This window comes from Lissotriton vulgaris, chromosome 12, assembly GCF_964263255.1.
Source record: "Lissotriton vulgaris chromosome 12, aLisVul1.2, whole genome shotgun sequence".
NCBI lineage: Eukaryota > Metazoa > Chordata > Amphibia > Caudata > Salamandridae > Lissotriton > Lissotriton vulgaris.
Genome location: NC_141700.1, coordinates 754725371 through 754742363, shown reverse-complemented (window position 1 = coordinate 754742363; position 16993 = coordinate 754725371). Strand labels below are relative to the sequence as shown.

The following is a 16993-nucleotide window of genomic DNA, read 5'->3' as shown; positions in this document are numbered from 1 at the left end:
GGAAAACAGCAAAGAACAATCTACGAGCTGTCAGGGGGTAGCAAACGGAGAGAGCACACGCAGCCCAGCCCCCGCCAGACGGCTGGGCACAAAAGAGACTAGCAAGGTCGCGAGTTGGGGCCTAACTCCAGAGAAAGGCTACCCCCACACGGAAAAGGGCATGGAAAACAGCAAAGAACAATCTACGAGCTGTCAGGGGGTAGCAAACGGAGAGAGCACACGCAGCCCAGCCCCCACTAGACGGCGGGGCACGAAAGAGACCTGAAAGGTAGCAAGTTGGGACCTAACTCCAGGGAAAGGTTACTACCCACATGCAAAGGGGCGTGGAAAACAACAAAGAACAATCTACGAGCTGTCAGGGGGTAGCAAACGGAGAGAGCACACGCAGCCCAGCCCCCGCTAGACGGCGGGGCACGAAAGAGACTAGCAAGGTCGCGAGTTGGGGCCTAACTCCAGAGAAAGGCTACCCCCACACGGAAAAGGGCATGGAAAACAGCAAAGAACAATCTACGAGCTGTCAGGGGGTAGCAAACGGAGAGAGCACACGCAGCCCAGCCCCCGCCAGACGGCTGGGCACAAAAGAGACTAGCAAGGTCGCGAGTTGGGGCCTAACTCCAGAGAAAGGCTACCCCCACACGGAAAAGGGCATGGAAAACAGCAAAGAACAATCTACGAGATGTCAGGGGGTAGCAAACGGAGAGAGCACACGCAGCCCAGCCCCCGCTAGACGGCGGGGCACGAAAGAGACTAGCAAGGTCGCGAGTTGGGGCCTAACTCCAGAGAAAGGCTACCCCCACACGGAAAAGGGCATGGAAAACAGCAAAGAACAATCTACGAGCTGTCAGGGGGTAGCAAACGGAGAGAGCACACGCAGCCCAGCCCCCGCCAGACGGCTGGGCACAAAAGAGACTAGCAAGGTCGCGAGTTGGGGCCTAACTCCAGAGAAAGGCTACCCCCACACGGAAAAGGGCATGGAAAACAGCAAAGAACAATCTACGAGCTGTCAGGGGGTAGCAAACGGAGAGAGCACATGCAGCCCAGCCCCCACTAGACGGCGGGGCATGAAAGAGACCTGAAAGGTAGCAAGTTGGGACCTAACTCCAGCGAAAGGTTACTACCCACATGCAAAGGGGCGTGGAAAACAACAAAGAACAATCTACGAGCTGTCAGGGGGTAGCAAACGGAGAGAGCACACGCAGCCCAGCCCCCGCTAGACGGCGGGGCACGAAAGAGACTAGCAAGGTCGCGAGTTGGGGCCTAACTCCAGAGAAAGGCTACCCCCACACGGAAAAGGGCATGGAAAACAGCAAAGAACAATCTACGAGCTGTCAGGGGGTAGCAAACGGAGAGAGCACACGCAGCCCAGCCCCCGCCAGACGGCTGGGCACAAAAGAGACTAGCAAGGTCGCGAGTTGGGGCCTAACTCCAGAGAAAGGCTACCCCCACACGGAAAAGGGCATGGAAAACAGCAAAGAACAATCTACGAGCTGTCAGGGGGTAGCAAACGGAGAGAGCACACGCAGCCCAGCCCCCACTAGACGGCGGGGCACGAAAGAGACCTGAAAGGTAGCAAGTTGGGACCTAACTCCAGGGAAAGGTTACTACCCACATGCAAAGGGGCGTGGAAAACAACAAAGAACAATCTACGAGCTGTCAGGGGGTAGCAAACGGAGAGAGCACACGCAGCCCAGCCCCCGCCAGACGGCTGGGCACAAAAGAGACTAGCAAGGTCGCGAGTTGGGGCCTAACTCCAGAGAAAGGCTACCCCCACACGGAAAAGGGCATGGAAAACAGCAAAGAACAATCTACGAGCTGTCAGGGGGTAGCAAACGGAGAGAGCACACGCAGCCCAGCCCCCACTAGACGGCGGGGCACGAAAGAGACCTGAAAGGTAGCAAGTTGGGACCTAACTCCAGGGAAAGGTTACTACCCACATGCAAAGGGGCGTGGAAAACAACAAAGAACAATCTACGAGCTGTCAGGGGGTAGCAAACGGAGAGAGCACACGCAGCCCAGCCCCCGCCAGACGGCGGGGCACGAAAGAGACTAGCAAGGTCGCGAGTTGGGGCCTAACTCCAGGGAAAGGCTACCCCCACACGGAAAAGGGCATGGAAAACAGCAAAGAACAATCTACGAGCTGTCAGGGGGTAGCAAACGGAGAGAGCACACGCAGCCCAGCCCCCGCTAGACGGCGGGGCACGAAAGAGACCTGAAAGGTAGCAAGTTGGGACCTAACTCCAGGGAAAGGTTACTACCCACATGCAAAGGGGCGTGGAAAACAACAAAGAACAATCTACGAGCTGTCAGGGGGTAGCAAACGGAGAGAGCACACGCAGCCCAGCCCCCGCCAGACGGCTGGGCACAAAAGAGACTAGCAAGGTCGCGAGTTGGGACCTAACTCCAGAGAAAGGCTACCCCCACACGGAAAAGGGCATGGAAAACAGCAAAGAACAATCTACGAGCTGTCGGGGTGATTTTAGACCCTAGGAGATGCAAATGAGCAAAAGACAAACCAGTGATTTATGACCAGCTGATGATTTATGGCTGATGATTTATAATGCTCAGGCTGACTGATTTATGACAACAAAAGGATGACAGATTGTGACAGATAGATTTATGACATCCCAATGATTTATGACCCATGATTTATGGCGGCTGATTTATGATGATCAGGCAGTGATTTATGACAACAAAATAATGACGGATTGCGGCAGAATGACGTATGATAACCAATGATTTATGATGTCCAACTGACACTGTGTGATACCCAATGTGCAACACTGCATGATAATGATTTATGCCCCTGCCCCAAGGAGGTGTCCAGGGGAGTGGCACTGGTATGGCGTATGCAGCAAGTAATAAAAAACTTCGGCCAACCTCGACCACCAAATACGACGCCTGTTGGCTGTGTTTTGTACTGCAGATACAGAAGCAGGGTCCAGTTCCTGGAGTGGGCGCAGTGCGGCCGTTAATGAGACCCAATGGTTTGCACTCAGGTCTCCGCAGCAGGCGCCTGAATGTGCTGAGAGATCTGACTAACATGTGACCTTGAGTTCACGCTCTCCCTTCCAGTCGGTGAGATCCTGTCCGTGCGCACGTGCGTGCACGCACCCCCATCATGCCATTGCAGGTGAGCGCGTGCTGGTATGAGCAGAATGCTGGTGAGTCAGTGCGTGATTTCACCAGTGCACTTCCGGGGTGCCTGCGGTGCAGATGCAAACATCAGCCCGCTGTGCCGAGGGGTGCCTCACTGCGCGGACCCGTCCACCACGAGGGGGGCCAGTATAGGCCCAGGCGGTGCCTCGGGGGGCTCACGCTGCCAGGATCTCCCAAGGACCTACCTGCCCCAGGTGCAAACCCACAGCCTGCCAGGTGATGCCTGACAAGCCTCCCAGCCCGTGCCAAGAAGATGCCACCCGAGTGTGGCAGGGCGCCATGCATGGGTGAGTTCAGGTCAGTGGGTCGAGCGCCTGCACTACAAATGTAGGCGCTAATTAAATAGCCTATCTCAAGACACATTTTTGAAGCCTTTGCTCCAAAAAGCTGCAGGTCGTTTTTTCTACTCACATGGTCTTTGTACCCAGGTATTTCTAAATGTACCATTGATAATCTGTTTGAGAACCTCACAATCGCGACGCCGTGCCGTTTACAGGACGCTGTTCCAGCGCCTGGAGCTGTACTCGTCGTTTCAACCCGCTCTCCTCGCTGGCTTGACGCTCAACGCCGCGAAGGGCAAGGCTGCGTGCCCTGAATTATTCGTGTTTCGGATTCGGGTCTCGATTCTGAACACGTCTGTCTTCTAGGCGCTTGAATGTACTTCGTGAGTAGTTAACTGCCCCCACCACGCACTGCTGGCTTAGCGTAAAATGCGAACCACTCTCGTACAAGCAGGGACCATCCCGGTATTATTTTAAATTGATTAAAGTTTAAAGTAAAAAAAAATCAAAAATGTGAATGCAACAAATAGGGTCCATGGTCATAACAGACTTTATTAATATTGTATGCGTTAGCGCGTGTTAGGTAGATCCGCAAACGTTCAGGCTGGTAAGGACAGTGTGTCCTAGCAGGTCCCAAAAAGAGTGTTTTTGTGTGTGTGGGGGGGGGGGGGGGGGGGGGGGGGGGGGGGGAACTTTTGGAAATCTCGGCTGCTGCTTTTATTTCTGGTTGCGACAGTGTAATCCAGTTAGTTTTGGAAAAAATATCAGAAAAATACATTAAAAATGCGATATTTTGCAAAGGGAGAGAACCTGGCCGAGTGAATGAACATGGTGGGAGTCACTGGCTTCAGTTTCAGTGTTTGTTAGCCCCCACCCTGTCTTTTCTTCAGTTCCTCCTCCTGTACCTAGCGCCTCGATGACCTCTTTGGTCAGAATGTGCCTGTGAGTGCGTCATGGTGCTGATGGCTGGTAATGGGAACTCTTGGAGTCTGCCAGGTGGGTGGGCAGGCCCCCACCTGCCTGGAAAACACACGAATGAAGTAAGTGAACGCAGGGACCAATGAGGTTTACAGAAAAAAGGTCCTGCCAAGGTGCTTCTTGGCAGGGAGTGGGCATTGTTCACGGTGGCACACCCTCACTCTCACCCCTAAAACTGCAGTCGGCGCCAACACTACAAAGTTTGCTGTAGACTTTATTCTTCTGAGTAATGTCAGGGACTTGATGACGACATCTCGTGCCGTCGAACAAACTATACATTGTTCCTGCACCGAAACTGCTGAAACGGGAGTCAAAAAGCTAAGTGGAAACTTTCCAACATTTTCCTACTATAAAACATGGTCAGGAAATATGACTGACCCTGCCCCATCCCTATTGTCCTTTTAGAGAAACTGGCATGCAAGTAAGTGTGTCAATTCCCCAGCATGGCTGTGCGGCCCCTGGGGAAAGGGTTGCTGGGGTCTGAATGCAGCGACTTCTTTCCCTGGGATTTGTGTCTAGATCATGGGTACTCACAAACTTTCTCTCGGGGGCCAAATTTACAGTGTGGTTTGTGGCCGAGGGCCGCACCGGTGGGGGCGAGGTCAGACAGGGAGGGGGCGGGGCTAAAGAAGGAAAAAAACTGTGACCATGAGGCTGAACTCAGGTCCCTGCAGCAGACTCCTATGTCCACTGACCCACCATACACACATCTCTCTCTCTCTCAATGTTGCTTCCCCCTCTGTCTTCCTCCCTGTGTCTCCCTCTCTCTCTCCCTCCCTCTGTCTCTCTCCCTCCCTCGGTCTCCCTCCCTCTGTCTCTCTCCCTCTCTCTCTCCCCCTCCCTCTGTCTCTCTCTCCCCCTCCCTCTGTCTCTCTCCCTCCCTCTGTCTGTCTCTCTCTCTCTCTCTCTCTCTCTCTCTGTCTCTCTCCCTTTCTCTCTGTCTCCCTTCCTCTCTGTCTCCCTCCCTCTCTGTCTCCCTCTCTATCTTCCTCTCTCTGTCTCACTCTGTCTGTCTCCCTCCCTGTCTCTCTTTCTCTGTCTCCCTCTCCCCCTCCCTCTCTCTGTGTCCCTCTCTGTCTCTCTCGCTCTCTGTCTCTCTCAGTATCTCTCTCTCTGTCTCACTTCCTCCCCCTCCCCCTCTGTCTCCCTCCCTCTTTGCCTCCCTCTTTGCCTCCCTCTTTGCCTCCCTCTTTGCCTCCCTCTCTCTGCCTCCCTCTCTCTGCCTCCCTCTCTCTGCCTCCCTCTCTCTGTATCCCTCTCTCTGTCTCTCTCTCTCTCTCTCCATCCCTCTGTCTCCCTCTGTTCTCTCCCTCTCTCCCTCGCTCCTTACCTCTCTCTCTCTCTCTCTCTCCCTCCCTCACTACCTCCCTCTCCCTCTCTGTCTCCCTCCCTCTCTGTCTCCCTCTCTCTCTCCCGGTCTCCCTCTCTCTCTGTCTGTCTCCCTCTCTCTCTCCCGGTCTCCCTCTCTCTCTGTCTGTCTCCCTCTCTCTCTGTCTGTCTCCCCCTCTCTCTGTCTGTCTCCCTCTTCCTCTCCCACTCTCCTTCCCTCTCTCTGTCTCCCTCTCTCTCTGTCTCCCTTCCTCTCCCTCCCTCTCCCTCCCTCTGTCTCCCTCCCTCTGTCTCCCTCCCTCTCCCTTCCTCCCTCTCCCTCCCTGCCCCCCTCCCTGTCTCTCACTCTCTCTCTCTGTTGCTCTCTCTCTGTCTCCCTTCCTCTCCCTCCCTCTGTCACCCTCTGTCTCCCTCCATCTCTGTCTCCCTCCCTCTGTCTCCCTGACTCTGTCTCCCTCCCTCTGTCAACCTCCTTCTCCCTGCCTCTGTGTCCCCCTGACTGCCTCCCTCTGTCACCCTCTGTCACCTCACCCTGCATTTGTGGCAGCCCGGGCTGAGACAGCTTCCCCGGCGCGCACACAAACAGCGGCACCCAAGTACTTCACAGGTCTTTAAAAGACCATTAACATGTTAATAAAGCATTGTTATATTTCCCCTCTTCTCAGGCCCCTGCAGCTCCACTCTGACAATCACTGCATTGGAATTGCCCTGCCCCCACAGAGCAGAGTCTCTCAGAGTTGGGTTCGGCCGCTGCACCTGCAGTGTCTGCTGACACACTTTAACCCCCTCGCTGCGGCGGCTATTCCGCCGCAGCGCTAAGGGGGGGGGGGGGGGGGCGGTCGCGCGGCGGTCCCGTGCCCGCGACGGAACCGCTCCGTCACAAGCCACGGGTGAGCTGTGCTTGTGACGGAACGGTTCCGTCACGAACCCGCCCGCCCATTAATTAGTCAGCGCAGGTGCGGAATTCAAGCCGCGCAGGCGCGGCGAGCGGGCCGTGACGGAACCGTTCCGTCACAAGCACAGCTCACCCGTGGCTTGTGACTGAGCGGTTCCGTCACAAGCATGCAACGGGTTAAAGAAAATGCAAATAATGTCTGCAAGGTCCGGGGGCCACCAGGGAAGGCCCGGGGTCCTTACTATGAGTTCCCCTGGTCTAGATGGTGTTATTGACTGGAGGAAGTCGGCCTCCATTGGCCCTCATGGGTTGTTGGGGCGGGGATTGGTGGTCCAATAGCTTGCACCAGTTCTCTGCATGCTCGGTTCGGTGTTGTACTTGTTTGATTGATTTGCTTGCTTCAGAAAAGGAGCGGGGAGCGGTGTCCTGGGTTACACTGACGCAGGTAGACAAGACAGGGCCGGTGATGATATAAATCCAGTATTTGTAAAGCGCGAACAATTACCCGAAGGCGTCAAGGCGCTGGGGGCCGTGGGGAAGATTGAGCGAGCTATTGCCCAGAGTCACATGGTGCTCGGCTGACCTGCCGCCGGCACTGGCGATCGAACCGTGAGCCCCTGTGTTCCGGAGTCAGCCATCCTGGCCTCTTCCATTACAGCTAAGATGGAGGTGGGGTGTTTGCAGCTAGCCAGGAAGCGTGCTTGACTATGTAGAATCAGAAAAAGAGAGGGGAGGCCAACCATAAGTTCCTGCCTAAGGTAGTATCACTCTTCCATCTCTGTCAAACCATAGAACTCCAGTGTTCAGTTCTAAATTTGAGCTAATGGTTTCCGGCACTCTGCACTTATGACAGCCCACCATATGGTGGCGCTGTTTGTCCAATTTTGAGATGAGCACAATAACAGATGTTTTTTGATTCAATATACATTAAAAATGACAAATGCCAAGCCACCATTACAGCTTTGGGTGGCATTGAACAGTCTGAACTGTCACATCTGTAAAAGTGTTACAGCGCCGCATTTGCAGCGCTGGCGGGTGCAATGGGTGGTCTAAGGTGCAGCGGCCTCCTGACAAGGTACCTAGCACTTATATATTTGTTTTAGTTTTTACAAATGAAGCACTACCAGTGTTCTTCTCAAAGCCAGATTCCGCAGAAGAAAGAGCATTACACAGCTTAGATGTCCAGTGGTCCCTCCTGCACTAGATAACCAGGTTCAAACCATTCTGCAAATCTGACCAACTAATTGTCTCACAGTGGGCAGGCTCTTTTGGAAGCTGGCATAGCCAGGTGGATTGGCAAATGTATTCAAACTTGTTACATCAAGGCCAGAAGGGTACTTCAGACTCCCCTTAGGGCGCACAAAACTCGTAAAAAACGGGCCACTGTTGCCTTCCTTAGCAACATCCCCGTTACGGATATTTTGAAAGCGGCCACATAGTCCATCCCACACGTTTACAAAAAAATTGTTTGGATATATTGACGAGGCAACAAGCCTTATTTGGCCAAGCCGTATTAACCCGTTCTATGCTCATGACGGAGCGGCTCCGTCATGAGCCTCGGTTGAGCTGTGCTCATGACGGAGCGGTTCTGTCATGGCCCGCTCGGCGCGCCTGCGCAGCGCGAATTTCGCGCCTGCGCTGGACGTTCCATTGAGCGGGGCGGGCCATGACGGAACCGCTCCGTCACGAGCATAGCTCAACCGCGGCTCGTGACGGAGCGGCTCCGTCACGAGCATGCGAACGCCGCTCGGCCGCCCCACCCCCTTAGCGCTGCGGCAGAATTCCCACCGCAGTGAAGGGGTTAAGACTAGAATTCCACCCGTGCATTATCCGCACCCTTGCCAGCACGTCTGATAGGCTGGAAGGGTACTGCTATACAGTCTATGCACAGCATGAGTATCTACAGCCACACATGCTACGAACGGAAAATGCTACTTACCCTGTAAACATCTGTTTGTAGCTTGTAGTGCTGGAGACCTGTGCTTTGCTGCAGATCTCTTTACTAGAAGTCACTTCATTATACATAGCGCGAATGAACCAAATTCTCTCATTCACACTCCATGCAGCCTCACCCGCGCTGCGAGGAAAGCAATCTACCATGGAGTTGGTGCCCATGCACAATGTGCAGCGCGAGGAGGAATGAAAACGGCATCTTGTGACTTGGGAATCATCTCAGAAGAAAAACAACTTGCACATGCCTGAGACCAACACTAGGTGGCAGGAGTATGCTAAGCATGCCAATGAATGAACAGATGCCTACAGGGGTAATCAATACTATATATATATCTATATCTATATCTATATCTAACACTGACGAAGGAAAACCTTTCCGAAACGCGTCTGTTTGGAATAAAATTGCTGCTATAAAACGAAGCCCCGTGAGTGCTGTTTTTTCTCCTACACACGGAGGGATTGGAAGCTGGATATATATATATATATATATATATATATATATATATATATATATATATATATATATATATATAGATAGATAGATAGATAGATAGATATATGAATATGGATATAGATATGGATATATATATAGATATGGATATATAGATAGATAGATATTTTTTCAAAAATCCAGTGATCTCTCCAAATAATTACATTAAGCTCCTGGGTATGCACTAACTAGTTCTTAGGACTCTATTTTAGAAATGTTGACACGCAACTTGCACCTGTGAGCGCTGCACCTGCCCCGACTGGGTGCCAATTATTGTATAAGTGTTTAGGGACAAACACTCACTCTCTCTCCCGCACTCTTTTCTTCTCTAAATAGATCTGAACATCCTAACACTCCTTAACAGGCATTAATTCCCCTAGCAATAGACCACTTTTTTTTTTTTTTTACAGGAAACCTCGTTCTTTATTATTTTTTTTACTTGTTTTTTGGTTTGATCAGTTACAGAGTAAAAGGGATCATTTTACAACCATTTAAAAAAAAGTCTAGCGTACACGCACAAGAACAACGTTAACAACTAGAAAGCACTAGAACAACCAGAAAGCAAGCGGCTACTGTTTTCAGCAATTGTGTGTTTGGGGCAATTTTCCAGCACAAAACTCATAATTGCATCCAAAGTAGACACACAGATGCATTTTGTGCTAAACTGGCATTTTGCATAATTATAATTGTGCCTATTTTTTTTCCAGAAATTTGATATAATCGTGCGAAAACCAATGACACAGATTTCGCACGACACCAGTTATAAAGACAATTTGGCACAGATTTTGGATACACCTAGGTCTTCTCTGTTTATGTGGATAACAATCAGGAGAAAAACTGCTCACCTCTGGCAGAAATGCATCAAAATAACGTGAACAGCACAGCAGTAATTACTGTTTCGTCTGATTTGCTAATTGGAAACTTCCCGAAAACTTTAACTGCATTTGTCAAAAATATAAAGGAAAAAAATGTTTTAAAATGATATGCTGGTGTATTCCCTAATCAATTGAGTTGCTGATGACCTGTAAATGTTGGCCTCATGTTGATCATAAACTAATCAGATTTGGTTTCTCATTCTTCTGTAGGAAATGACAAGTGAGCTCTGATGACCCAGCAAGGTAAGAAAATGTCTTCCGCCTCACCTTTACCGCCCCCGACCCCGCCGGTCCAGAAGCCGACACGAATCATCAAGGCGAGGCCGCCCATGAGACCGCGGCCTTATTTGCCTCCCAGGCCCGTCTCAGAAAAACTGCACCCTGGGAACCATGTCGGCACCGCTCCATCTGACCCCGATACGAAGGCGCCGGAACCCGTGCCTGAGTCGGACACAACGTCTTCACGAGGGTCCATATCCAGTGAAATTAGTCCCCCAGCAACCTCCCCAGTGCTTGCATCCCCACCAGAGCCTGCCCCGTTGCAGAAACCAGCTTCTCCTGTGGATCTGCCGGTCTCGCAGGAACCGGTGAAGGAGCATCTGAACTCCATTAAGCACTCCGGCAATGTGAAGAAGATCGTTGGGCAGTTTGACCAGGCTGTGGGGCAACAGGACAAGGAGCCCCTCCAACCGCCGCCGCTTCCGGAAAAGCGACCACCGACACAGCCTCCCAAGCCCATCAGGGTACCCAGACGCTCATGCGATAGTGCCTTGCCTCTGCTCAAATGCAAGGCTGTGAACTTTGCCTTAAAAAGCACTGAAAATGGAGTTGAGGAGGGAGCGCCATCGATTGGGAGTCAGGGAGGAGTGGAGCACGTGGACACGGCGAAGGAAAATCACTGCCGCCTGGAAGGAGGCAGCCATCTTGGTGAGTGAAAGGATTGTCCGCGAGAAGTAAAAGTATGTGCATGCGGGGCTAAAGGGCGCATACCTATATGGGAGCTTGTGTCATAAGAGGGGTGGAGGTGTAGAAGGTTAGTTGGAATCTGCTAGAGTGTGCCTCTTATTGATGTGATGTATTATTCTTGAAATGTGCAATACAACTAAATGGCGAGATGGGTTCCCAGTAGAGTTGCCATATTCTTCTAGGCCAACCATTATGTTTGCTGCCCAGGGGAGACATTTAAGCCAATCCCTGCTCAGTACTGTCTGCCTTCAATCCTCAGGCTCACTTGCATCCCCCCGCCTATAACCAGAGCGCAGAGCGAACCCTTATCCCCTTTCACCTCCAAGTCCATGTTCTGGCTTTCATTTCTCTTAACTTTCAGTTCTTTCCAATTCATGCTAAAAATGGAACTTGTGCTGTAAAACAGAATCTTCTGAGCACTTCCTCATACCTGCAGGTATCTTCTCAACCATGGGCAGGTGAGAACGCCGCCCCTGGGTGAGGGGCGGGCAGATGGGTTTGTCCTGACTACAGTAATCCGTGTCATTTAAAGTATAAATACCTCACGCCAGGGGGACATTCCTCTTCCATTCCAGTGCTCTCTGATGATAATAGCCGCGCTGATGCATTATGCCTGCACCTGTCTCCGAGAGGTAAGTCTTTGGAAAATACCTGTTGATTTACTGCGCATCAGCGCTCGCTTTGTGCTTGATGGCGTCTTGCTTCCACCCACATGAACCACTTTGAGCTCCAGGCAGAGAAGAGGCTTCGTATCGATCAACATCAATTATTTACTGGAGTGAATTGAGCTCCGGCGATGTATCCTATAGCGTAGACCACCAGCTCTCATCTGGACCGCAGATGTGCAGTTCAACTCCTGTTTGGCGGCCCACCTTAATGCATTGGCGCCAGAATCGGAACCGGTCTACATTAGGAGGGCCCACTGTGGTGATGCGAGCCCATGGCCATCATTGCCCGCACCGCACCGAGAGACAATCTCAGCGCTGTTCTTATGCAAACCGTGCCTAGGTGGTCAAGTTTAGCAATGCATAAGGGCAGATTGGGTCTTTAAACAGAAAATGGGGCATTAGTGGCAAATAAGGAAGATAATAATTAAATTAGACAGTTGTGCCAAAGGAGCACAAAAGGTGGCTAGATGGCACATCACCCACGACCGATAAAATCTTAAATCTGCCCTTTGTGTCCTTTGTCAATGCTTCTAGATCAAGAATGCGCTTTGAAACCTGCACAAACTTAGGGACTGATTTTCACATTGCTGCATCATCAGTGGGACAGGCCATCTAATGACGGTAGTATCAAAAAGAGAGAGGGGACTAGGAGCAGATAAAGGTTTAGTGCCAGTGTTCAAAAACTACAACCAACTCAAGGCGAAAGCGGTGGGGGGAGGGGGGAAAAGGGTGGGGGGGACTGTTTCTAATAGTGAGGTGTTGACCGATCAGGAGTGACGAGGAGCGCCCGCCCGATGATGAAACATGACAACCCCAGGGATGTGTGAGGGCAACAAGAAACAATCTAGTTGACTGTCTCTCTTGATCTGTCTACACCTCACTATTAGGAACAGTGCCCTCCCCCCGGCCTTGATTTCGTCTGAAGACTGTGCCAATAGCCTAGAGACAAACTGTGCCAGGAGGCTGGAGATGGCCTATTGCATTGTGCCGGCTGGCGATGAGTGATCACATTGCTGTGTTGGCAGTTTGGGTACATAGTCATACATTGCACCAGTAGCCTGCAGACAGTGATCGAATTGTTGTGCCAAAAGTGAGGTGTTAGATCCTGAAATTGTGCCAGGAGTGAGGAATCATGTGATCCATTTTTTGTGACAAAAGCATGGAGACATGCTATCTAGTTACTGCACAAGCGGTCAGGAGACTAGCGTACATGCAAGGCCAGAATATTGGCGAGAGTTTGCCAAGTTGTTGTGCCGGGAATGAGGAGGCAGGTTAACATTATGCCAGGATGGAGAAGACGCCTCATCAAACTGATGTGACAGATGCAAGGAGACCAGTTACCTAATTATTGTGCATGTAGCGTGGAGGCCGGTGCTCTTGCTGACCCTGGAGGTTTGAGAGAGTATAACAAATTGTAGTGCCTGGTGGATACTTGTTGGCTCTTCAATGCATGTACCAAGAGCCTGTGTAGGAAATGACACCGCATTGAACCTCGCTTGGAAGCAGTGGAAAGATAGACGACGAAGCACTCAAGTGGAGATTGAACGAACATCAAGTCAAGGATGGACGAGGCTGGCAATCCGCAGTCTTACAGAAGGCATCAGTGTTGCTGGGCTTATCCGCTGAGTATCTGTCGGCTGTGCATGGTGTGCATTATTGGTTGTGCAGCGGATGGCTGTGCTAGGAACACAAGGAAGGATATTCGATTGATCTGCGTGAAGCCTGGAACTCGGGTGATCAAAGGGATTTGCCAAGAGTTGGCTGCTTTGCTCAGATGTCTGGATCTCCACCACCAGCATCTCCCCTAATTTGGTTGCTGCTGTGGACTTTGGGATGTAGTGGGAGTGGAATATTCTTGCTATAAGCCTTGATAAGCTAGTTCTGTGCATGTGGCTTAGTCGAACTAAAATTTGTATCTGCCACATCTCTTGCCCATGATCATGCCTAGTTTGCAATCTTTGTAGGACAGAAAGGTGATCGGTTGTGTTGTGTGGATGCAACACCAACTCCGGATGAGCTTCGTGACCATGACTGGTCAAGCGATGAATAGCAACATTGACCATTTATACACCTCGCGACGCAAACTGAACTGTCCTTAGGTGCTCCATTTGATCTCCGAAGTAATGTTACGTGAGGGTGGTGTGTACAACCCAGGCACAGTCCTGTGTATAGCAACACAGCATTATTATACTCAAGGAAGTAATACTCTCTGGCTCTCACCCACAAAATAGGATTTAGAGGAACTGAGCATTGCCTGCTGGGTGGTGGCTGATGCTACTAAGTGTGTAGGGGGAGCCTCAGTCAGCCCCCCCCAGCAGAGGGCTACCACCGTGACGCTACAGAGCAGTGGTGCTTTATACGAACAATCGCAGAGCCGCTACACTATGTTTATCCTTTTAAACTATGTTTCTTTCTCGATAGCTCATCCCATGCCACCTTTAGCTGTGCCAGAGGACCCCCCTAAGCATTTTCAATAGAGCGAGACTTCTTGACGTAGATTGATACCACACTTCTAATGCATGGCTATTTTTTACCCCGAGGGAGCAGGTTACGTCTGACCTGACTCCAGTCTCTCTCTTTCTTACACTTTGGGGCGGCATATTGTGGGACATCTGACCACATGTGTGTTTTCGTATGAAGGAGTGAAACTGTGAATGGCATGGGTATCCAATTATTTTAAAGATATGAGAGAGGTATGTGGTAATTAGCATGATATGCGTAGTGTGTGAATGTGCCAAAATTAGGGGTTTCTGTGTGTGTGCTGGCTTCGTGGTGTTTGCGATCTATTGACAATGACTGGTGGTTTTCACTCTTGCTGTAGAGCAAAAAGTGCCTCTGATTGGTGGCTCTCTTGTAACGGAAATCTTAGTGTATGTGCAGTCGGTACGGCATCCCTTGCGTGCGAGAGAGTACTGCAGCGGGTGGAGCAGTGTTGTCAGGTAGGCTAGCAGAATTCCAAAGATCTTTCGAGGGTCTGGCATGTGATATAGTATGCAAGTACCTAGAGACTGTGTTGAGTTATAGGAGAACAAACCTTGGATTACAAATAGTCATGTTCGCTACTTTGGATGTCAATGCTAGCATTGTGAAAGCACCGACTAGCAAGCTGGTACAGCCAGCATTATAGTGGGGGCAGCTCCAGTGACATATTGTGCCACAACAGCCCAGAGAGCCAATATGCATTGGGCACTGTCGTACGACTCTAGGGGGAGCTATTGCATTGTGAAGGAGAGCCAACCAAGGAATGAACCTGGAAACTGTTTACCAGAGATACTAGGATACTAGGTTACAACTAGCAGCAAAATTCCTGATCCCTCTGACAATTCTGAAGGAATGTTTTTATGCATGATTCATCACACATCACTTTTGTTTCTCGAGGCATTTGTTTGTTTTGCATAATAAGTGCCACCTACTCTTAGTCCATTTCATTTCCAAAAATTGCACAGAAGATCCCCTATATCATGGAAGTCATGGAGAACTGGCTTTCAAACCAATTCAATGACCTTGAGTTGGCTTTGTGTGTAAACTTGCCCTCCAAGTGGAAAATGGATATTTTCACTATGTGTTTATAGCATATGTGCATGTTATGTTTTCAGATGCAATCTCTTCTTGGACCTGAAATATTACAACTCGTTGTACTCCTCTTTTGTTTCAGCTTCAGCCATGACTCATGACCACGTAAACCTGAAGCACACAATAAACTTGCTGTATAGTGGGAGATTTCAAAATGTGTGCTTTACAAGAGCAGCTTGTCTCAAAATAGCAAGAACACAAACTTGGAATGATATATAGATCTTTTGAAAACACATTGAAACAGGAAAGGTATCATATGAAGTTGGATACTGATAATAGCATCTATTTGATGGGGCGGAAAAACATAGCATGAAGCATTGTAAAGCCCTTCTACCATCCTGAAAGGAATGGGCGGGTTGAAAGTTTGAATCCATTAGTGGTAAATAGTTGTGTTTGCGTGGGTTGGTGATCACCTTTATTTGGGTGCACATGGCATTGCTTAATTTAACCACCGACATGTACTTAAGAGAACCATGGCAAACATTCAATTGTGTCTTGTTTAGTTTTTAAAGTTCAAGAGGTGGGTTGTTTACAATTACAAGGCTATGTGAGAGCCTTAGGAAAGTTTAGGATGTGAAGCAGGGGTAGAACCATTTTGTCACAATGGCAAGCATTGAGTTAAAGATGTTATATTTTCCAAGTCTGGAAATATTGAGGTTAAACTTCTAGTGTTGGCCAGAAACAGTTTATCTGGGTTAAAACAAATAGAAGTCCTAAGGAGTTGTATAGATGAAAGTGTATGGACCCTGATTTACTTGAAATCTCAAGGTCCATGGTAGAAGGTGGAAGCATTGGGCAGAATGTGTACTCAAACAGGAGGCTGCTCAAAAAACATTGTGCATGTGTACCTCATATAACCTGTATAATCTAGAATTAGACAACTACATTGAAATCTCAACTTACTAGAAAGCACACCTGGCCATGGTGTAAGCGATTGAGTTGTTTAGGAGTGTGACACCCAAGGTGGTGTCACCACTAGCTCAGTGGTGCTGTTACAGTTTTATGAGTGTGGAATGCTGCCATTAATGTCATAACACTGAAGTCACATGGATTGTGAAAAATGTGAGTGGCAAACAAAAATAAACAGGGGTAGCAAATGTTCCACGACCATTCAGCAGGTGAATGCTAAGAGAGGGGTTTGTAGCTGGTGGTGCATTTTGGAGCAGTGGGGTGGTGGCACACTGTCATTTACAGACCTCACATTTGCATTGAAATGACCACTACATTTGCATAGACATGCACTTTTATTTGTAAAATTATATAGAGCAAAAATGATAATGTGTGGGAATCGGGGATCAGCGACTATTTATAATTTTCATATCACCAAGAAAAATGCCTCGATTTGCTTTGATAGTATTGAAATCTTTGTTTCCATCACACTTAGAATTACAAGAAACGGACTTAATTTCTGCTTTCCAATTCCTGATATAATACCTGTATAGTTAACTTACTGCTGTTTAAATGTTCTTGTGTGTTAGGCAAAGACTGTAGGATCTCAGTTTTGTGTTGCTATAAAAAGACTGTATCGCAGAAATCGAGCCTGGTGTTACTCAATTAATGTATCCGAGGGAATAGCACATCGGCTATTCCATGAGCTAACGTGTTCATTGACTATTTTTAGGGCCTACATATATAATAAACCTTCTAAAAATAACCTCATTGAAAGCTTTTAAATTGTTTGTATTTCCAAACAATAACAAAACCTATTTTTGAATTGTTGTTTTTGGCATTCAGTGCATGAACTTGCAGATGAGTATGTAATATTTATTTATAACTTGAAGTGTAAACAGTACAGTTGTATATTTGGACCAGATGTGTTAAAATAAACT

At 49.3% G+C, this 16993-nt stretch overlaps 1 protein-coding gene across 2 annotated transcripts in view; it reads left to right on the top strand.

Moving 5' to 3' along the window:
• Positions 1-16993, top strand: part of ARHGEF15 (Rho guanine nucleotide exchange factor 15) — a 365779-nt gene that overhangs the window by 210886 nt on the left and 137900 nt on the right. For both annotated transcript variants that reach the window (XM_086946046.1, XM_086946047.1), the window contains one exon: positions 10168-10884. In XM_086946046.1, the coding sequence (XP_086802172.1) occupies positions 10188-10884 (697 nt within the window). In that variant the 5' untranslated portion in view covers positions 10168-10187. The remainder of the gene's footprint in view (positions 1-10167; positions 10885-16993) is intronic.